The sequence below is a fragment of the Lontra canadensis genome, unplaced genomic scaffold (assembly GCF_010015895.1).
Source record: "Lontra canadensis isolate GAN:19392208 unplaced genomic scaffold, GSC_riverotter_1.0 scaffold26, whole genome shotgun sequence".
NCBI classification, from domain to species: domain Eukaryota; kingdom Metazoa; phylum Chordata; class Mammalia; order Carnivora; family Mustelidae; genus Lontra; species Lontra canadensis.
This window is the reverse complement of record NW_022631020.1, coordinates 3,088,453-3,111,948: the sequence shown is the minus strand read 5'-3', so window position 1 is coordinate 3,111,948 and position 23,496 is coordinate 3,088,453. Positions and strand designations below refer to the sequence as shown.

Genomic DNA, 23,496 nt, shown 5'->3' with positions numbered 1-23,496 from the left:
TATTGGTGGAAATGCAAGCTGGTGCAACCACTCTGGAAAACAGCACGGAGGTTCGTCAAAAAGTTGAAAATAGAGCTAACCTACGACCCAGCAATTACACTACTGGCTATTTACCCTAAAGATTCAAATGTAGTGATCCGAAGGGGCACGTGCAACCAAATGTTTACAGCAGCACTGTCCACAATAGCCAAACTATGGAAAGAACCTAGAGGTCCATCAACAGGTGAATGGATAAAGAAGATGTGGTGTGTGTATACACACACACACACACACACACGTCTGTGTGTGTGTGTATGGTGTGTATATATATATTTGTGATATATATATAAATATATAAAAAATGGAATACTATGCAGCCATCAAAAGAAATGAAATCTTGCCATTTGCGATGATGTGGATAGAACTAGAGGGTATTATGCTTAGCGAAATAAGTCAATCGGAGAAAGACAATTATGATCTCCCTGATATGAGGAAGTTGAGAGGCAACATGGGGGGTTTGGGGGGTAGGAAGGGAATAAATGAAACAAGATGGGATCGGGAGGGAGACAAACCATAAGAGACTCTTAATCTCACAAAACAAACTAAGGGGGGCCGGGGGGAGGAGGGTAGGGAGAGGGTAGTTGGGTTATGGACACCGGGGAAAGTATGTGCTATGGTGAGTGCTGTGAAGTGTGTAAACCTGGCGATTCACAGACCTGTACCCCAGGGGCTAACAATATATTATATGTTAATAAAATAAAAAATTTAAAAAAAAGGAAAAAAAGACATCAAAGAATCACAGGAGAAAATTATAAATTATAATAATTCACTGTGCAAAGTATATGGAAGGAGTGGTAGTTCTGTAACATGATAGAAATGCATGTATATACACACGTGTGTGTGTGCACGCACATGTGTATATGTTGGGGGGTAAGGTTAACTCAGCTGGCCAGCTTGCTCACACCTTGCATATTCCCTAGGAGGACCTGCTTCTGTGACAAAGGTTCTAGGTTGGCTTCTGAGAACTCACTCTTGAAATGTTCTGACAGAGTTTCTCCCACGCTGAGGGTCTTGCTACATGCTGTGGAGGTTTGTATGGAGTTTCTGGGAACATTAGGATGAACCCGAGCTTTCCTCTGAGGGTCGGGAGCTTCAGTGACAGAGATCAGTCACATGGGCATTATATGCTCATAGGACAGACCTCTTTCCGAGCCCTGTACTCCCGGCTCCAGCTAGCCTGGCACGGATCGTCACACATGAGATCAAGCACGTCATCTACGACTGCATGAGGAGCCCCTTCTTGGAAACTCCTGCCTGGTTTCCTCTGGACTTTGCCCCATGCTCTCTCTCCCTCCGCTGATACTGCTTGTGTTCTGCTGCTCTGACAGACTGTAACCATGACTGTAACAACTTCTAGCTTCCTGAGTCGTTTTAGCACATCACTGGGCCTGAGGCTGACCCTGGGGCTCCTCGATACAGTGCATCTACGACCATTTTCCAACCTGGGTAGCTGAGGTGGGCTTCTCTCAGAAGTACTGTCTGGAGCAGAAGCCTGAAGAAAGAGTGGGAGCTGACTGGACAGAGAGGGGAAATAGTGCTTCCCCAGTGTGAGAGAAGGGAAAGTGGCTAGAGGAGTACTTTACAGTCTGAGAAATGAGAGGAGGGAGAAGGCCACGGACAGCCTCACTGGCCACACGGAGGATGGGACCGCATCCCGGCCGCAAGCAGGGGTGAGCTGAGCAGACAACCAGTTCCCGCAGGCAGCAGCACAGACCAGAACGCTCGGAGGCCCCGTGAGCCAGCCAGGCAGGGTTCTCACCATAGTAGGTGGTATTCTTACATTCTTCAGATTCTAATTATTTGATGTTTTGCTGCTGTTCTTTATGGGGTTACTTGGTTGTTTGTGTTTGTTTTTAAAGCTGGAAAGGATCCTAAAGGAGTGAGTTCTTGAGAGGAAATGCAGAGAACAGGAAGGAGGGGAGAGAAGATAAGAGAATGAGAGGCAGATGAGTCTGTATTTTTACCTTTTTTCTCACTGAGTTCTCCTGCAGCCTCTTTCAAAATGCTTACATTTATTTGAAAGCCTGCCAATATTTGGTTTTAAGCTAAGTCTTAAATCTGAAGTTTTTAAAAACAAAGAATTACATAAGCACTTACCACTATAGAAGAATGCCTAATATCTAACGCATAGGTATGGTCCAAAACATGGGAGTTTAATTTTAAAAATCTGCTAACATCTTCTTTGATGATCCCAAGGTTGCGGAGGCCATTCATCATTTTTCCTTCTAGTTTCAGCATATCCAAAAGACTTTTAAAGAAAAAAAAAAAAAAGGTTTACTTTGATTTGCCAAAAAACCCTTTAAAGTTTATAGCTTTCTTAAAGCCTCAGAAACGAATTCCACTGGTATTTTTAATAATAGCAGGAAAAAATATTATTAAACTCATTAACAAATGAGACAAGGAGTTCTAATTAGTTACTTAGGGTAAACTCAGGTTGACTTTCTTGTGTGTAGTGATAAGATCTTAATATTTAAGAGGTAAGGCAACAAGGTATATTTATTACTTTTTTTTTTTTTAAGATTTTATTCATTTATTTGAGAGAGAGAGATCACAAGTAGGCAGAGAGGCAGCAGGCTCCCCACTGAGCAGAGAGCTTGATCCCAGGACCCTGAGACCATGACCTAAGCCAAAGGCAGAGGCTTAACCCCCTAAGCCACCCAGGCGCCCCTATTTATTACATTCTTAAGCAAAGAAGTGAAGATATGCTCGCTCACCCAAGTGAGCCAAAAATGAAAGGAATAGTACAATAGGTTACTCTTTTGGTAAATCTACTATTAAAACAAGGTAAGATCAAATAGGACCTAAAATATAAAATTTTAGCACAGAAAAGAGCCATTAAAGCATGAAAGTTCACATTTGTTTAGAAAACATATTAAAATTTCGAATCATATATATAATACTCTGAGAGCGCTTAAACATGACAGAAAATATTATAGCTAAAAAATAACATCAACAGATAATCCTACTGGCAAAAAGTCTGGGCAGTTTAAGTCTCTAAGTTTCTACTGAAGAAGCTCACATGTGTGCCAGGTAAGTGCCTTGTTCTTCCCAAATAGAGCACCTCTCACCCTGTCTTCCCCCAGGAAGTCCCAGGAAGGCCCAGACAGGTGGTCTCCTGCCCAGGTCCCGCAGCTGATGCACAGAGCGGGGATGTGAATGCTGTGGGAAGACAGCACTTCCCTTAGCTGTAAGGCTTTACGGATTGTGGTAAAGTGTCCTTGTATTTGGAAAAGTAAAAGTTTACCAGGCAAGGAAGGACGTTATTACTTTTTGAAACCAAGTGTTAAAATTCTTATTTATAATATGTAACCTAATTGCCTCCTTAAAAAAAATCCAATCATGGAAATCACTTCGCTTTTCAGAAATGAACAGAATCAGAATAAAGCAATATATAGATTTTAGAATACCATTCTTAGGGAGGTCTATAGAAATCTACATTTATTTTTATTTTTAAGCATTTTATTTAGGGGCACCTAGGTGGCTCCAGTCGGTTAAGCATCTGCCTTTGGCTCAGGTCATGATCTGGGGTCCTGGGATCAAGCCCCCGTGATTCTCCCTTTCCTTCCCACTCCTACTCTGTCATTATCTCTGTCCCTATCTCTGTCTCTTTCCCTCTCAAATAAATAATTTTTTTTTATTTATAGAGGCACCCCTAGAGATCTATATTAAAAAAGTAGAGATCTAATACCTGAACTTGTACAAAAGCAGTTTTTTTTTTTTTTTTTTTTTTTTTTTTTTTTTAATAAGTGTTTCAAGCTGGCCTGGAGGACTTAGCTCTGAAAGTCTGTATCCTAAGGCAGTTCTGACCACTGCCTTTCAAAGCACACTTTTCAGCCTCCCCTCCAACCTATTAGAGGATAAGTGTGGTAAAAAGAGCACTAGCTTAAATACCACAAATCACCCTTCTAATAAGATTTAGTTTTGGTTACAATGCTACTTCACACATGGCTTCTTGAAGTTCTTAACCCCTTTGGTCTAAATTCTCTTACGTGTAAAATAAGAATTCTGGATTGCATTGCCAATGTTCTCTCCATTTTATGATGCTTACTGATCAGACACTTTTTGGGGGCAATAGAACTTTAATATTCCCCATAGCTTTTGTATCTACCATTTTTGTAATCTCAACCTAGTTTCCAAGGAAAACCAGGGTATACCGGAAAGAGCATGGGATTTTGAATCCTGCTACTATTTGCCAGCTGTGTCCCTGTCTTTGTGTGACACTTGAGTCTTCGTTTCCCCATCTAAAAAATATAATGGTGAGAATCCTTTTATAAGGCATAAAGATTAAATTAATTCACTATGGGGCACACACTTGCCCTCAATAAGCATGTTTCTTCCTTGGTCTTTTTAAATCTTGAATTTGGGCTACCAATTAAAAAAACATGGTTCTTTAAATGTGTTAGGTCTATTTATCAGGAAAACTCCTTATATCTCTGGATTTTGAAAAAATTAATATAATTTCTCATGCCTCTCTTTTAAATAGTTACTATCTTTAGATTTGCTTAGAGCCCTTCATCGGCTTCTCCTGCCTTTGAGAGGAAAGGTGAAAATCCGAAGCCTGGTGGCACAGTCTGCCCCTTACCCACCTTGGTGACCGCAGCTTCTTCCAGCTCCTCCTCCCTCCACAGCCTGGCCACAGGACAGGATTTTCATTTTCTCAAATGGGCCACTGCTTGCAGAACCCACTCCCCACTCTGCCTTATCTATCCTTTAAGTGTTAGCTTAAATGATCCCATCCTTGAAGAAATCTGACATTCCCCATGTTCCATCAAGAGCTACTTTAAATCTCCAGAGTTTTACACTCCTAGAGCCCTGCAAACCTTCCTGCACTATCATTATGTATCTACTATCTGTTACCCCACCAGACCGCGTCTTCACCACTACACCCCAACATCTACCAGTTCCTATAGCACAGTAGGCACTCAGATAGTCACTGAGCTGAATTGTAATACTGATTTTATAATTCTGAATTTTAATGTTTCATGCATTACAAATACATATTTTATCAAGAGCCCCAGAGGACTCCGAGCCAGACAACTTTAAAACAATGTGAAGGGTTTGAAAGGTGGGGGGAGGTGGGAGGTTGGGGGAACCAGGTGGTGGGTATTAGAGAGGGCACGGATTGCATGGAGCACTGGGTGTGATGCAAAAACAATGAATACTGTTATGCTGAAAATAAATTTAAAAAATGATTAAAAAAAAAAAGATACAGAGGAAAACCACACAAGTAAGGATCTCAAGATACCTCTGTTATATCTTTCTGTCTGGTAGTTATACTGTGGGGATGCTCAAGCAGGACAGGTTGGCTATCAAAATGATTAACATCCACTTTGCACCAGTTTGTCTGCTCAAATCTGTGGTTGAGGTGATTATGCTTAGAGAAATAGATGTGTCAGTGGCTCTAGGGTAGAGAATGTGAGACACCATTTATGGACCTTCTCAAGTTTACTCGGCCCTACCTGCCTTCCTCCCGGGTCACAGCCTCGGCCTCCCGCTGCTAACCTTCTAGGGGATGAGAGCCAGGCTTGGACCTGGCCTTGGACTCAAGCAGCGCTGACCATACTCATGGAGGCTCCGGCTCCTCCCACTACATCCAGGGACCGAAGGCAAAGACTGTATCCGTCCCCTACAACCCAAAACGCAGTGAGAGACGGGCGCTAGGAAAAAAGCATAAAATAATTCCTCACTCCCATTCGGTCCCTAAACAGGGAATTGTGCAGTACTAGTCCCACGGGACCTCTCTCTGGATCTAGGATATAACCTCAGTAACATGTCATTTTCCTTCCTTCTCCTCTTGCCTGAATCATTTTCTTTTAGGCTCCACACTGATTTTATTCTCTAGGTTCTGACTTCTTTCTGGGAATTTATTTTGTGCTAAAAGTGTCAGAAGATACAAACACCCTCACATCTTGTCCTCCCGCAAGGGCCTTAGAGGAGCTACGGCCAGTGATCACATCAGTGAGGAACAAAATGTGTCCCAAGTCACACAGATCACCACTGACCAGCTAGATGAGCTAACGGGGCTGTGTTTCCTGAATAATTTACAGCCTTTCTAAGTAATTGGGCAAAACGTTCCTGCTACGAAAACCTTCCCGAAATCTACCCACCGACTTACTCCCTCTCTTGAACCTGTTCTCACCATTCCTGAGCACAGATGGAATTCCTGTCCCGCTGAGGCTTGCAGGCCAGCAGCTAACAAGGGCTCTACTCCTGCTGTGGAGAGGGCTTATCCTGTGTATCTTAGTTATCATTTTTCCCAAGCATCCAACTAAATAAAGAGAAAAGCTTCATTTGTGCTACTGCATTTCTCAGTCTTTTCTACATTTTCCTATGCTTCCCCAACTGGTAAGAAAATGAAATGAACATTTACTTAATTGAAGTTCAATGACAGTATATTCAATTGAATTAAAACTGAATATCTGAACTAAGTATCGTGTTTACTAAATTTATCTTATAAATACTAATTTTTAAAGTAGCTGTATGCTTCTCTTTAAAAGTAAAATAAATTCAGTTTGGTTTTTCTTGTTTGGCCCATGACTAATTTGTGGATCAGTGCTCATGACAAATACAAGACTTTCTAATTTTGCCCTAGAGCATTTTTAAAAAAGATTTTATTTGAGAGAGAGACAGAGAGAGAGAGGACACATGAGCAGTGGCCAACTGAGCTACCGAGGCGCCCCTACTCTAGGGCATTTTGGAAGAATTTTTTATTTGGACCTATGAAAACAGAATGCTGAAACCTGAATGCTACAATTTCAAATATCCTTTCTGACAAATACAAGCACTTTAAACTCTTTCTGTTAATTCCATTCTTCTGGGAAAATGCCTTGTGTTCCTTTCAGTTCCTTCCTGGAGGGTAGAGTCCCTGCCGGCTCAGCACAGTCCCATGGAACTGTCCTGCTAAAGGACAGAACTATAAGGAAAGACAGTTTGCAACAATGCGGCAAGTACAGATGAAGGTTTAGAAACTTGAGTTTTCACATCTGAGCACATGTCTCCAGGGTCTCTCCCAGGCCTGCATTCTAAGACACTTGAGAGTTTTCTAGCAAAGTAACAGAAGTGTTTTGAACAAAAATATGTATTTGCTTTACTTTTAAAGTGATTATCTGCATTTTGGGAAACACTAAGTTCACAATATTTTCCTTCATATAAATCATAGTTTCTATCAGTAATTTAACACTTACCTAAAAGGATCATAAGCACTCATATCCACACGAAGTCCATTTATGAACAGACAAGCATCACCTGGCTGAATTTCAAATCTATCATGAAGACCCTTGAAAGAGAGCAGAGTAATAGTTAGCCAAGTCCTATAACAACAGCGACCTGTGCCTGAAGTCGGTGAATTTTCCACAGAGTCATAGAGTAAATACTTTGGGCTTTGCTGGCCATGTCGTCTCTGTTGCAGCCACTCAACTCTTACCCGTAACAAAAAAGCAGCCACAGACAGCACGCAGACAAACAGGCATGCCCAGGTTCCCATAAACCTTGACTTTATGAAACAGGAGGGAGGCTGGATTGGGCCTCTAGGTGGTTAGCAGCCTGCTCACCCCTAAGCTTAAGTGATGGAAATCTTGTGATAGCTTAGAGACACAAATACCTGAATATTTTGATACATGTTTCTGCAATATGTATTAAAGTTCTAGCTCTAGGACAATTACTTACCTAATACATCTTGTATTGTGTGTGCGTGTAGGCGCACACATACTTAGAATATGATAGTTGCCACACTCCTAGTCCTTACTGTCACGGACTCAAAACTTTGGTGGGTTTGGAAATATTAGTTGGAGATCACTCCAAATTCATGTAGGTTCCCATTAAAGCAGTGTGCCAATGTTTAGCTTTTTTTCATTCAGTACATGCTCCCCAAGCATATCTGAAACACTTAGATTTTCTATGAGCTAGAAACCACTTCAGGGACTAGAGCAGTAACAGAAGTAAAGAATGTAATGCTCTTGCCAGTACAGCATAGTTACCAAGATAGTGGGGAGGGGGTCATATCCACTTTAAATCCTAGTCTTGCCATTTAGTCACGGTAAGTGTTGGACCAAGTTACTTTGCTTCCGTATGTCTCCGTTTCCTCATCTGGAAAATGGAGTACTTACTTCTATCTCAAAGGTAATAAAGAATAAATGTGATCTATATCTGTGTCTAGTCACACATGCAGCACTCACAAGGGAAGCTTTCATTACTATTAGAGCAGGCAGATTCATTTAGAAGGAAAAACAGAGGTTGGTATCAATTATTCTAGAAAGGCAGGTGAAGCAAGTAACAAGAAGAGATTCAGAGAAGGTCTGGAAGAGGTGAATTTTTCCATGTGTTATCACTCACCACAACAGGTTACATAAAGAAAAGGGAGAGAAGGATCTAAATTTGTAACAGGACAGAAAATAATTCCACTTCATTTATACGGAATACTAGCAAGAGATTAAACTCTAACATGAGAAGATTCATAGGTGAAACTCTGATTTATCTTTAACTATTTCTGTGCCTTTCTATCACTTATTCTAAGAAATCTGCATTCTAACTCCAAAATCTATAGATGCCTAATGAACTCATTGCTTATTTTCCCCAAACTTGCAGAGAACTCTCATACACACTGTGTCAAGCTCTCTCTAGCACCTAATTCGTTTTAGGCATCTCAGCGGTAAGGAGAAAGCGCGTCAAGCACACAGATCTATACTAAACTATTTCCCTCTACAAGGCTGATGCCAGCCAGAGGGCCTTGAACAAAGACAGTCGAAACAGGGTAACCAGTTAAACTCATGGATCTGACTGCTGAAATACTGTTAGTCTACTGGAGACTGCTGCTGACAAATTCTTTCTCCTTCCCCTCGGAGGAGTAAGCCTTCAATCCTGGAAAATTACCCAAGTGTACAAGTTAAGATAGATTTTTGCAAATCAAGAGGTTAAGACTTCAGTTTCCAGCGATATGATGAACCAGAAATCCTGAAATCCTACTAAAAAATGTTAGATTGGGACGCCTGGGTGGCTTAGTTAGTTGGACGAGTGCCTTCGGCTCAGGTCATGATCCCAGAGTCCTGGGATAGGGCTCCCAGCTCCATGGGGAGTCTGCTTCTCCCTCTGACCTTCTCCTTGCTCATGCTCTCTCTCACTGTCTCTCTCTCAAATAAATAAAATCTTTAAAAAAATGTTAGATTAAAATATTAATAATACCCTCTAAATAGATGGTTTCGTTTTTAAAAAGTAAAGACTTCATGTAAGGGCAGAGAAGTAGTAGGAATAGGAGTCCAAGGATAGAAGCAAACACTGAAGGCACCACCCCAAGGAAATCTCAAGCTTCCTAGGAAGCCTAAAGCTTGGAGCTTGCAGGGCTGATCTCAGAAGGACCAGAGCCAAAGCCTTGGGCCCACTCAGAGCAGGGAGAAGAGTCAGAGATATCCTGTGCACACAAATGAATGGTGTGAAAGGTGATCTAGAAAACAAACTGCCCTGAAGAAACAGCATAGAAGCTTTCTGGTCTCACGTTGGTTCTTGGTGAGGGAAGAACAGGTTTTCTTTTTCTTTTCTTTTTTATTATGTTAGTCACCATACAGCATGTCATTAGTTTTTGATGTCGTGTTCCATGATTCATCGTTTGTGTATAACACCCTGCGTTCCATGCAGTCTGTGCCCTCAATACCCATCACTGGGCTAACCCATCCCCGACTCCCTCCCCTCCAAAACCCTCAGTTTCTTTCTGAGTCCACAGTCTCTCATGGTTTGTCTCCACCTCCGATTTTCCCCCCTTCATTTTCCCTTCCTTTTAATGTCCTCCATGCTTTTCCTTATGTTCCACAAGTGAAACCCTATGATAACTGACGTTCTCTGCTTGACTTATTTCACTCAGTGGCATAATCTCCTCCAGTCCCATCCATGTTGAATACCCAACTTTTGCATCAACTTTTTTTTTTTTAAAGATTTTATTTATTTGAAACAGAGAGAGCATGAGAAAGAGAGAGAGCGAGAGAGAGCGCACAAGCAGGAGAGGCTGAGGCAGATGGAGAGGGAGAGGCAGACTTCCCATTGAGCTGGAAGCCCTATGTGGGGCTTGACCCCAGAACCCCAAGATCATGACTGAGCAAAAGCAGATGCTTAACCGACTGAGCCACCCAGGCGCCCCAAGAACAGGTTTCCAATAAGAATTCATGACCTCTTTCATCTTCATAGGAGCTTGAGGCTCAATTTCACATTATTTTTAAGGTCCCAAAAATATACACAGACCTTTTATTTGAAGTGCAGTTAAGCTGGGAGTGCTCTTTGGCTTTGAGCAGAAACAAATATAAAAAACAGAACCTCATTCAAAAAAAGAGGGAATACATTAAAACATAACCCCCTTTAAGAACCAACCAAGCTGGGTCATTACGTGACGCTAAAAAAAATTCTGACTGAGTGAATCTCAGAAGACTGGCTGAGCTTTCTAATGGTAAGTCTGTTTATAAACATGTCTGGAGGCCCCTAGGCTGAAAATGCATTCATTCTGAATTTTAAAAGTGAAGTCAGATATATCTTGATGTAGGAGATGTTTTGTTGCTGTGATTTTTCCAGGATGAGTGATGAGAGAAGATTACAATTTTTTAAAAAATGTCCTACAGAAGAACTCTTAGAAGGGACATTCTATTAGGGATTTTCTTTACAATTCTAAAATTTTCATCCCTCCTAAGTAATTAGTTCACATAATTAGAAAAGGTATGGCTTTTATTTGGATTGGGTATGATTCTTTACTTGGATTTTGTATTTAAACACCAGCATTTGGTTTATTACATAATTATGAGATTGAAACAATCTATTATACAACCACTGAAGAAAAAAAGAGTTAACCAGATTACCCTCTCATATTTCCATTTTATTCCCCTGGACAAAAAAGTATTATGGAAACAAACAGCTTACAGTAAACAATAACATACACATTGGACTGACATTTCTAATTCTGCCCAATATCTGATTACAATAACAATTCTGAACTTCAAAGCGTAATTTGCTGTACTCTGGACTGAAAGCAGTTGCCTCCTGAATAAAACCAAACCCAAATTCACTTCTATAACTTCAGCACGGTAATATTTTCTGACTAATCTCTGCATGACTTTTGCTCTCCTAGTTACTATTACACATGTATCATCATGTAACATCCTCGGTCATCTCTTTCTTTAAAAGGTCGCTAATGATTCTATTGTAAAAAAATAATAAAATTAGTTTCTGATCTCCTCCTGCTGCCTCTCCTCTTGCCTGGCCCAACCTCACTCAACAGTTTTCGACTCTTTTGTGGTTTGAAAATCTGATGCCAACCTGGTTTTCTTTCCTTATCCTTATGGCTACATGCACCAATAATTCCTTTTTTCCTATAGCCTTTGTTCGTTTGATGATTCTTGGTCAGTTTCCCAGTTACACAGCATGCCCTTTTATTTATTTATTTATTTATTTATTTAGAGAATAATAAATAAATAAAAAGATTTTTATTTATTTGTCAGAGAGCGAGAGTGTATGAGGACAAGCAGGGGTAGCTGCAGGAAGAGAGAGAAGCAGGCTCCCCACTGAGCAAGAAATCCCGATACGGAACTTGATCCCAGGACCCAGGGATCATGACCTGAGCCAAAGGCAGACACTCAACTGACTGAGCCACTCAGGTGTCCCCACAGTGTACCCTTTTAAAAAAAATTTTTATTAATTTTTAAAATTTCTTTTCAGTGTTCCAGAATTCATTGTTTATGCACCACACCCAGTGCTCCATGCAATACGTGCCCTCCTTAATACCCACCACCAGGTTCACCCAACCTCCCACCCCAGCCCCTCCAAAACCCTCAGATTGACAGCGTACCCTTTCAATAATGTGTGTTCAAGTCGTTCATTTCAGAAAAGTACCTAATTACAGCTTAAAACATTTGCTCTGTCCATTTCACAGACGCCACTATAAGAATGCTGGATTTCCTTTATCTGCCTTTTATTTGTCATTTTTCTTGAATCCTTTCTACTTGTTTTAATTTTTTTTAAGATTTTATTTATTTATTTGAGATTGAGAGGGAATGAGAGAGAGAGAGAGCATGAGCAGCAGGAGAGAAAGGCTCTCCACTGAGCAGGGAGCCCGATGCGGGGCTCAATCCTGGGACTCTGAGATGGACTTGAGCAGAAGGCAGATGCTTAACCAACTGAGCCACTCATGCGTCCCTTCTTTGCATTTCTTAATTCTAGCCACTATGTCTCCTCCTGTGCTTTTTATAAGGTCAGTTCTCCGTTGTGCCACTTGTAATTTTGATCTGTATTTCTAAAATGGTTACTTTCAAGATCGTTGCCAGGTCCTTCCAGCTCTGGTTTCATGCTCTCTGGTGACCTGGCCATCACCCCCTCTATAGGCCCATCTTCGCCCGTGAGTCTCTATACTTCTGCCTCCTGTGTTGCATCTCAGCTTCATTAGCTTTTCGAGCACGTGTCTGAATGTCGTGCCGCAGTCCTCTGCTCAGTGAAGTTTCTTCATCTACAGTGTAAGTTTGGTTCCTCCTCTTCCCCTTTACAGGGACATCTTGAGATGCATGTAATAGGTCTACACTTTTCTAAGCATATCTGAATCACTTAGATTTTCTTGCACCAGGCATTAGCAGGGGAGATCATTTTGGAGTAAAAGAGGCAAAACTAGCCTCCAGGTTTCCTGGCCTGTGGTTTCCGTACAGAGATCCACAGTGTGAGCCGGGTCTCCCAATGTCGTTTTCCTTAGATTCTCCAATATTAACTGGCTCAAAGGCTCTCATCACCAGGCACTTTTCCTCTTCACTCAGCCACCAAAGGATGCTGCCCTTATCTCCTGGAGGAGCTGTTCCCTCAAACTAGCCAGGTTTTCTTCAATCTGCCACTTCCATGCACTTGGCACGACCCACCTCCCGCAGCAGACGTGCCCTCTCCTATCTGTGTTAGTCCCACCTGCCCATAGAGCTCCGTCTCAGAGCAGAGCCCTCTCCCCCGAGAGGGAGTGCTTGCTGCTTCTTCCTGGTACCCCGGCTGCGTCCCACACTTCCCCTCCATGCGACTCTGGCTTTATGCTTCAGTTCTGCTGGGGCTGGCCATTTCCCACCACACACAAAATTTAGGTTTTTGCCTTCTGCTAGTTTTGCTGAAAAGCTGTTTTTATTCTTCTTGTTGCTATGTATGATTTTTAGGAGAATAAATGGGACTATTTTGAATTGGGCTGTAGCCATATTCCTATTGGAGCCAATCACTATCCTCTTAATAACAAAATGTCAGCTTAAGCCAGCTTTTAACTCAAAATATAACTAAATAAAATTAACCAAAGCCAGCTTCCCTAGCTAAGTTGACAATAAAATGTGCAATATACAAATAATAAAGATACTAAAATTTAAAAGATCCAAATAATTCCTAAAAAAAAAAAAATGAGGAGATACAGCAAATACTAGGATTGACAGATAATGTTAATCCTGGATTAACATAATGAAATATGAACTGAAAGATCTTTTTAAATGTGATATTAGAATAACTCTGTAATAATTCTAACCTTAGGGGCACCTGGGTGGCTCAGCCGGTTAAGCGTATGCCTTTGGCTCAGGTCGTGATCCCAGCATCCTGGGATAGAGCCCTGCATTGGGCTCCCTGTTCGGTGGGGAGCCTGCTTCTCCCTCTCCTTCTGTTACTCCCCCTGCTTGTGCTTTCTCTGTCACATAAATAAATAAAATCTTTAAAAAAATTCCAACCTTAACCTTGTCATTCTGACTACATTTCTACTATTTCTGCCATCTTGACGCTGTACATATTTACAAAATATGCTCACAGATGATTCTAATCTGAACCATGTAATTACAGTTTCCAGAAGAGGTTTGAAGAAGATGACTTCTTCAAAGCTAGTACCAGCAACTAAACCAGGACTTCTGCCTGTTCTTATTTCCATAGCTATTTCATTCCTTCAGTTCTTCTAATAGCCCTAAAATCAGGTTTTGTGGAGCAACAGAAATTATTCTGAATTTCTTTCAAACACAGAAACATTGTTGTATAGTTTCAAGAGCCTAGGATAAAATACAATTAAACAGATGGAAAAGTAACGTATGAAATTTAATACATTTGATGGTATTACTGTAACCAGGTTCTTAATACAAAGAACGCCGGAATCTCAGTGGCTTACTAGAAGAAACATTTACTTCTTGCTCATATCATGCAGTCACACCTTCAAGTCATCTTCGGTTCCACTCCAGGGCCTTTTTCATTTCAGGTGCCAGACCAGGGGAGCAGCGCCTGTGTGGGACATGCCTCATGACAGAGAGCAGAAGCAACAAGGCAACCGAACCACAAAGCTGCTGCTTGCACAGATGTGTGTATCTGCTCATTTTATATTAGCCAAAGTGACATGGCATCAATCAACATCTGAGGGAAGAGAGTGACTGTGAACAACAACATAATCCATCTCAATATTTCATGTTTCCCCTCTGCAAATGTATCAACCAATGATCTTAAATTTTTAAGCAGTCCTTCCCTATGACTTTCTATTTCCCTATGACTTTCTATATTAGCAACAGCAAACATTTGGTCATAAAGTACTATAGGGAAAATAACACTGTCTCTCCCCACTTTTCTAGCTAGCTACTGTCTACTTCTTGAGTCATCTCTTGCCCTCCTAGAGGGAAATGAGACCACCTATGTCATTACAGCTCAACTATGGGGATTAAGAAGGGGGATCCCTTGAGCTGGTATCACTTAACTATTACAGGAAATTCTTGTCCAGGAAGAAAAAGCTATAAATGAATAAATAATCATTTGCTTCAGGAAATTCTTGCAAACAAAGTGTGCCAGGCAAATCTGGAATGTATCTGCAAAACAGTCTGTTGGCAAATCTGAACAGTTACCTAATCTGGGCAAAAAACTTGCTTATAAATTTGCTCATCAAAACCATCACTTTTGGGGTGCCAGGCTCAGTAGGTTAAAGCCTCTGCCTTCAGCTCAGGTCATGATCCCAGGGTCCTGGGATCGAGCCCCGCGTCGGGCTCTCTGCTCAGCAGGGAGCCTGCTTCCTCCTCTCTCTCTGCCTGCTTCTCTGCCTACTTGTGATCTCTCTGTCAAATAAATAAATAAAATCTTAAAAACAAAACGAAACAAAACAAAAAACAAAAAACCATCACTTTTGTGTTGACCGATCCTAAACCAATGCTAAAGCCCAGAATGGCACAGGAGAAGAGCTGCTGCTTGAGAGACGGGTTCCTGGCACAGCCAAGGTCAAGCTGCCCAACGCTGTTCCAATGCCAGCCCCTGAACCAGCCACACCAACTGTGGCAGCCCCAGCGCCAATAAACTTGGCTGCTGTGTCAATGTCCCAGGAGACAACACTGGTCTGGAACCCCCGTCAGGCCATCTGGAGCAGGGAGCTGCTCTAGGATGGCTGTTTAGCTGGGATCTCTGGCCTGCTCAAGAGGGAGGCAGACACAGGACTGATTAGATCCCTGGTACAACAGCAAATCAGAGCCGAAGAAATGAGCACTGCCCCGGTGGTCTGCTTTTTCTCAGTCTGCACTCCCACTGCCCCTATGCCAACCACAGCACTTGCCCCGCTCAAAGTGCCTCTTCTTTTTTTTTCCATCAAAAAATGGTGTTTATTTTTTTACCAGAGGTAGTTCAACACTCCATTAGCAGACAGTGTGGGTGATTAGTTCAGTTTATTATTAGTTATGAACTAATTATTTAACTAAATCAACTAATTTACAATTAGTTACAAACTGTTACAGACTCCACCCAAACCCCAAAATTTCCCCTACCTTAAAAGACCCAACTCGCTTGAACAGAAGCTCTGGAACCTACAGATAATCTACCATAACATCCTTCTTTTGAGAGTAAGATTCCACCAAGGTCTCCTCCCTTACTTCAGTAAGTGATTAAACTCAGCTTTGCTTGATCAACAGGTTTTCCTCTGGGTTTTTTCATAGGGGACCTGACAGTCTACATTAGATTTCTCCTATCCCACCATTTTATTAAATGCATTTCTCTAATTTTTGTATGTTGTTCTTCTGGAAATAGGAGTCAGTCAAGAATTTTGAGAAGAAACGAATGTAGATCAAATTTCTTAAGCTCCTCAAATATTTTTGTTTTCTAATCACCTGGCAAGACGGTTGGCCCTTGAATGAATTCAAAGTGCTTATGAAATTGATCTGAAATGAACTGTGTATTAGAGCACAAATTCTGGTACTTTTACTAACTCTGTGACTCAACAGAAATCACTGGGTCTCATTTTATAAATTGGAATATTAATAACTGCTACAATACACATATCACTTAAAAAACCACCTGTTGCTAAAAACTGACTGTATTACAGATAACATTTAAACATTCAACAGTTTTTAATTCAACACATATTTCTGAGGGAATGTGCCATACCAGGCACCATACTCATTCAAGCCTCCAGGTTCAGAGTTTTCTGATTTCCTCAATCCTATCCCCATCCACTCTGCTTCAGCAACCAGCTTTGGTCATCACCCTATGATTAGGCCATCGCACTGGCCTACCTGTGAAATTTACCAGTGCAGTGATCTGGGTCTTCAGTCCTTCCAATGACCTCACTTTCATCTCCACTATATTCTTCTTTGACCTTATGAAGTCCTCCAGCCTTTTGACACTAAGCCACCTCTTGGAGCAAAGCTCTGATGACCAGAACACCCACTCTGGGCTATGACATGAGCACAAAAATAAACTGGATTGGGTGAGGCCACTGATACTCTGGCATCCTCCATTTTTCCTCCCTTTTCTTCACTACCCTCTCTTCTTTTCCTACTGAAAGTACGTTATTCAAACAAAATTCACTGGAAGTATGGAACTTTCATTAGAAAACAATCCACTCTGTTCCAAGAATGGTAAGAGCAATTGGGAAAATTACAGTAAAGAGTAATACTACAACTAGTTCTGGAAAATAAACAATAATTTGTTAGGTGATCAGTGAGGCAAGGAATACCCTGCCCAGGGATGCTGTGTGATGGTTCCCAACACCAGGCTCCAGGCACGGACAGGCATCGACGTCACTGTAACTGCTGGAGCTTCTGGTCGCCATCGGAAGAGCTGAGATCTACTGAGAGCTCTGTCTGCGTGGGACGGGCACCGTTGGCTGGTTAAGTTAACCCACCTCTCCTCAGCCTGCCCCAATTACTAGAAAAGAACGCCACTTTTCTAGCCTCCCTTGCGGCGAGAGATAGCCGCATGACAAAATTCCGGCCAATCTGATGGAAGAGTTAGCTGAAGTGTTCCAGGAAGGCTTTAGAGAGGACACATATGGCTAATACCGTCCTCCTGCCTCTTTCTGCTTTGAATACAAGTAAGAAGTCTAGAGCTGCGGGAGCCACTCCACGGCCATAGAAGGGGAAAACCATGTCTGTAACCAACTACTCTGAGAATTCTTTATGTGAGAAAAACAAATTCCTACTGTTCAAGGGCCTGTGCATCTGGTTCTAGTTCTTAAAGCCAAGGCAGTCCTATGTCATTAACCCAGGCGGTGTTCTAAGCACTTTATAAATACCATCACAGCTAGGGTCATTTGGGTTCTTAAGAATCTTTTCAAATTACTGATCAACTGTGCCCTATATGACATACGATTCTAATAATGTTCCAGTGGTCCAAACCTGACTCGGGCCTCACAAGCTTTTAAAGCAAAACCAGTTATGAGAAACAGAATAATTAGCTCATAGCTTTATTCTTTATCCTATAAAGAAAACCATACTATGTGGGCAGAAGGTCTGGAGTACAGGTGAATGAAGAAGTTAAGTTGTATGTCAGGAAAGACTGGCTAGAATCACAGACTGTAAGCTACATCAAGTAGACAATCTAAAAATGGAAAAACCTAAACTGTTTTAATAATCTAAAAAACACAAATTATCATTTTCTTTTTTGCACAAAAATTGAAGATCCAAACTCTAAAATAGTGGTATTAGTGTAGTAAATTGGAAAAAAAAAATTCAAACAAACCTTTTGATTTTCCTGTATTTCCTCCCTCATAAGTTGATTTACAGCAATTCTGGTCAGAGATCTGGGAAAATAAATACGGATATAATTAATTTTTCCTTAAATGTTTAAGACTAATCTGTGATTCACTGTAGTAGTACTCTGGATAAGAACCTAAAAATTCAAAATGTTTCATGACTGAAAAGTATCCATTTCCATGCAGCCCATCTGACAACTGGTACAATGGCTTTCATCTGACAAGGGTGTTCGATTCAGGTGGATTACAGACTGTCAAGAGTTCATGTACGCTCGGGTGATGTATGGAGTTGCTGAATCAGTGTACTATACACCTGAAACTAACACAACACTGTATGTTAATTACACTGGAATTAAAATAAAACCTTAATTTTAAAAAAGGGCTCACCTGCACTAACTGTATGCTTTAAGTACTGTCAGCACTTGTTTACTACTAGATACTTATTTTTCAAATATACTTGACTGAAAACGCTGTTTTGTGCTACTGGGCCCAGACAGAGAAATTTCGTATGAAATTACCAATATCATCAAATGTGCCAATGCAAACTGGCAATTTTCAGAATACCTGGACATAAAGATTTTGGTTAACCTGGGACCTCTACCAGGGCATGTAAGCTCTAAACAAATAATAAAACTGATTTCACATATTGACTCTTGAATATCCCCTATAACTTAAAGACAGAGAAGATTTTTTTTTTTAACAGGAGTTATCAACTCCTAGCAAAATTAGTTACATATTTGTCAATTTTATGCAAATAAGTGACTGAAAAATTAAAAGGTTTATAATGCAAAGTTCAGCTTTAAAGTAAAACGCAAGCAGAAAGGTGTATCTTAAGACAGTTCACAGTAAGTATGTATTATCTCATAAAACATGGTAGCATTTGAGAGAAATTACAAAAGATAATTTGATAATACAAATTTTTCATTCATTTATAAAATATTTTCTCATTTACTGATTTTCTAAAGAGTGGCTTTACAGATATGCTCAAGCCTGTAAGTTAGCCACTAAGCAGTGTTACTGCAGTTTGCAATTTTTTTTAGAGATCAACCACAAAATGAGAGCAGAGTTTAGCAACAGAACCCTGAATTACAACTGACTTACTGTCAAAAGAGTGAATTAATGGTCCTCTTAAAACTAGAGTTATTTTACTTAATTTGTATTTGATCTAGTAATTTCAGAAACAGCAGTGCAGCTAAACATTTATACACACGTGCATACTTCTGTTTTAGTATATGCTGACTTCTCAAGTTCTTGACTGTTTAAGCTAGAATTAACACAAAGAATCACATCAATACATCAATTCTTTTTTTTTTTTTTAAAGATTTTATTTATTTGACACAGAGAGAGAGATCACAAGTAGGCAGAGAGCCAGGCAGAGAGAGATAGGGAAGCAGGCTCCCTGCTGAGCAGAGAGCCTGATGTGGGGCTTGATCCCAGGACCCTGAGATCATGACCTGAGCTGAAGGCAGAGGCTTTAACCCATTGAGCCACCCAGGCACCCCAATACATCAATTCTTAATCTGTAATTAAGTTGACAAACTCCTCTATTTCAGGGTCCCCTGGAAAGGTTCTTGTTATCTTGTGACCAACTACATATTATTTATTTGTCTTACAAAAGAAAGAAAATCTAGATTTAAAATTCAGTAGTTTGCACTGTGGACAAATGTACAACAAAGTGTCTGAGACACACAGAGGCGCAGCAAACCCCCATGGGTGGAGAAGGGCTGGAGCCATGGCAGGAACGTCCTCCCGTTCCTTCCAAAAAAACACAGCTGCACTGATCACGTGCTCTGTGTCTTCAAGAAAAGCTAACTTATTTTCACTGGTTGTTTATAATTGTAGAGCCTGTCATTCCTAACCAGACTACAAATGCACAAGACTTTGTTATTTTGTAAAAGTACTGATTACTTTTAGACATGCTTAAGTATTATCTATTGAACTGCAAGATATATTTAATGTAAACTCAGTATTTCTGGAAGGAGTTCCATTAGGTATCCTATTGGCAAAAAAGTCCTCCATAAAATTTTCCATAAATAAGACACTACTACCTGTTTAGAATCTGAAAGGGTAAGAACATGATCTAGCCATACTCTGGGCATAAATCTATTTAGAATAATACTTTTCATAACCCCTTACCTAGAAAAGAGAAAAAATATCCCCTCATTATTCATTCCTTAAATAAGTTTACCATAGCTGGATTATCATATCACTGTTTATGTTTAAATAACTTCAATAAATTATTTTTCCTTTCCATTTGTGTCTAATTCAAGAGTTCTATCCTGCAGTATACACACATGTATACACAAGCCAGTATTTTCCTGATTAAAAAAACCATGCATAGCGAAGAAATACCCTGATTTCATTAACACTATATCTGTGAGAATTAATTGATATCACTATGTTAAAATGAAATCAGCTATTTTCATAAAATTTATTTAATGGAAAGGGTTCTGGCTTTAATCAAAGTAATAAATTTTAACATACCTGGCTTTTATGGGGAAGTTCTGTGAAATGTCTTTCATTAATTTTATGGCATCATAAACTGGAGTGGACATTATTTGAGAAGCTGCCTGAAAACTAAGATCTGGGGAAAAAAAAAATCATTAGGGAATCTAGCATAGTATCAGATCTTTATAGACAGTCCATGTAATTTAAATAACTTAGTCAACACTTCTTGCCATGTTATAATATATATATGTTAACACTCTTACATTTAACATTCTTCAAAAGTTTTAAATGTAAGGCTATCACTTATGTCCAAATAAGGTAAGCTTTACACTTTTATAAAGGATTAATTATCATTTAATACCTATTGTTTTCCACCAATTATAGTATAGCTTCAGAAAAAGATATGGGAAAAGAAATGTTGATGCAAAACTATTTTTTCTAAGGTTTAATGAAAACATGCAACAAAAAGCTTTGGTAAGAATAAAGGAAAAAAGAGCTCTGAGGAGACAATCCTGGAAAGAACTTTAAGATCCAATGTGTCCATCCAAAGGGGCACGTGCACCCCAATGTTTATAGCAGCAATGTCCACAATAGCCAAACTATGGAAAGAACCTAGATGTCCATCAACAGATGAATGGATAAAGAAGATATGGTATGTGTGTGTATGTATGTATATATATATGTGTGTGTGTGTGTGTGTGTGTGTGTATATATACACACACACATACATACAATGGAATACTATGCAGCCATCAAAAATCCCGAAATCTTGCCATTTGTAAGTATGTGGATGCAAGTAGAGGGTATTATGCTAAGCGAAATAAGTCAATCAGAGAAAGACAATTATCATATGATCTCTCTGATGAGGAATTTGAGAGGCAGGGTGGGAGTTTGAGGGGGGAAGGAAGGGAAAAATGTAACAAGATGGGACTGAGGAGGGAGACAAACCATAAGACTCTTAATCTCAGGAAACAAACTGAGAGCTGCTGGGAGCTGCAGGGAAAGGATAGAGTGGCTGGGTGATGGGCACTGGGGAGAGTATGTGCTATGGTGAGTGCTGTGAAATGTGTAAGACTGATGATTCACAGACCTGCACCCCTGAAACAAATTATACATTATATGTTAATTTAAAAAATCCAGTGTGTACAACTCAGTAAATAGCAAACATTTGCTTTCTCTTTCAAAATGTTTCACCTTTATACCACAATGAAAATAAAATCCTAGACTTGGTATTTTCCCCGATACTACAGATCTCTGTTAAGAAATCTGTCGCTTATGTGTTCAGTCTCCAGTATGCCGGAAGCAGTCATCTTACTTAGTCTCCTCTACCTTGTCAAGAGTCAGAAAAGACTTTAAAGCTGAATCTAGCCAAGTTCTTGGTTATCTCCTTCATGTATACACATCCAACGGCTCCCAGTGATCTCTGTACTCTCTCTAAATAACCCACCCCCAGATTTATTCCAGCCCCTCCTCAGATCTCAATTCAGTAACCACTTCACGGCAAAGACTACCCTATCTCTCCCCGTCCCTCATGCTCACCAGCTTGGATCTTCCTGCATATACCCTTCTTAATCCTATCTACCTTTGCTTTAGAGCAATTACAATTCACAATTGTTATACTGGTTTTTAAAAATTTTTATGTTTATCTGAGATCTTTTGAAGATAATGTAGGGTCTATTTTAGCTCAGTTTATCTTCATCATCTAGTGTTTTCCAAAATGTCAGCTGGAACCCATTAGTAGTGAAATCAGATGAACAGGTAGTACAAAGTTATTTTTCTAAATAAACGGTAGAAAAAAAGTTTGTCAGACTGAATAAAATGTAGTAAACATACATACTGCATGTGAAGCTTTTATTTTCATATATATACTTTTAGTTCTGAGCATATCTATGCATTCTTATATCATACACTTGTATATGGGTCTTGATGTAAAACAGGTTTCCTACTGTAGCCCTCAGCCAAAAATTATAAAACCATGGATGTATGGACATAGCTGACATGTAGTAGATACAGAATAAATACTTGGTAAATCAATAAAATAGGAAAAGGGAGATTGCTTACTTCCTCTGTCTTGGAAATCTACTTTGGTGAGCTTCTGTAATGTGCTTCTCCATTTCTCATCACTCCCCACGTCTTGTTCATGAGGTCTGCTTTCCACACGTGAATGAACACCGCAGCACCAGCCCTCGTGTACCAACTGGTCACTCTGCACGACCATTAGCTCCTCCTCCCTCATAAGGCTTTAAGCTAAGATGTTCAGCTCTTTCCATCTTCACCTTTTAGCTTATAGACTTTACGTTCATCCCACCACTGGACCCCGCATCTGAATACGTCAGTCACTTTAAGCAATCTTTTTAACATCAGTCTCATTATTCTTGAACTCCACCTTCAACCCTGAAACAGACTGTCATGTTTTATATCTCTCTATTCAGGCTCAAAGCTGGAAATCTTCAAGCCATCTCTGACTCCTTTCATCTCCTCAATATTTGCTCAATCCAGCCTTCCTTCTGATGCTGTCTACCACAGTCACAGTGCAGTCTCTCACCACAGTATTTCAAGGGTGTCTTATCCAGAGTTCCTGTTTCTGGTCCATTCAAATCTATCTTACTCAGTGGTCAGCCAGATCCATCATAACTAAGCTGACTGAGCACGTTCCCTGTTTACAAGCCTTCAAAAGCACCCCATCACCTACAGCGATCGCCTACAATTGTAATTTCTAAATTATGGGTTCCTTGGAGAACATTTTGAAGGAGAAAGCAGAATGGTGTTTGCCTACAACAGCTGGAGAAACTGGAGAGAAGTGGGCAGTGACTGTGAATGGGGATGTTACCTTCTTTTCAGGGTGATGAAAATACTCTAAAATTGACTGTGGTGACAGTAAAAAAGCCTCAGAAAATATACTAACATCCAACAAATGGTACATTTTAAAGGGGTGAACTGTATAGTATGTCAGTTATCTCAATAAGCTGTTAATAGAAAGTTGATGGGAGATGTGATAGAAGTTATGGATGACACAGCAAAATGATGTCTCCATGAATGACTAAAAATTACAAGTAATAAAAAAG

The 23,496-nt window shown here is 40.2% G+C and overlaps 1 protein-coding gene across 3 annotated transcripts in view; it reads right to left on the bottom strand.

Annotated features, from left to right (window-relative positions):
- Window positions 1-23,496, bottom strand: part of UGGT2 (UDP-glucose glycoprotein glucosyltransferase 2) — a 183,941-nt gene that overhangs the window by 105,528 nt on the left and 54,917 nt on the right. For all 3 annotated transcript variants that reach the window (XM_032864140.1, XM_032864141.1, XM_032864142.1), the window contains exons 9-12: window positions 20,468-20,567; window positions 17,971-18,031; window positions 7,224-7,315; window positions 2,137-2,287 (exon numbers count right to left, since the gene is read on the bottom strand). In XM_032864140.1, the coding sequence (XP_032720031.1) occupies window positions 2,137-2,287; window positions 7,224-7,315; window positions 17,971-18,031; window positions 20,468-20,567 (404 nt within the window). The remainder of the gene's footprint in view (window positions 1-2,136; window positions 2,288-7,223; window positions 7,316-17,970; window positions 18,032-20,467; window positions 20,568-23,496) is intronic.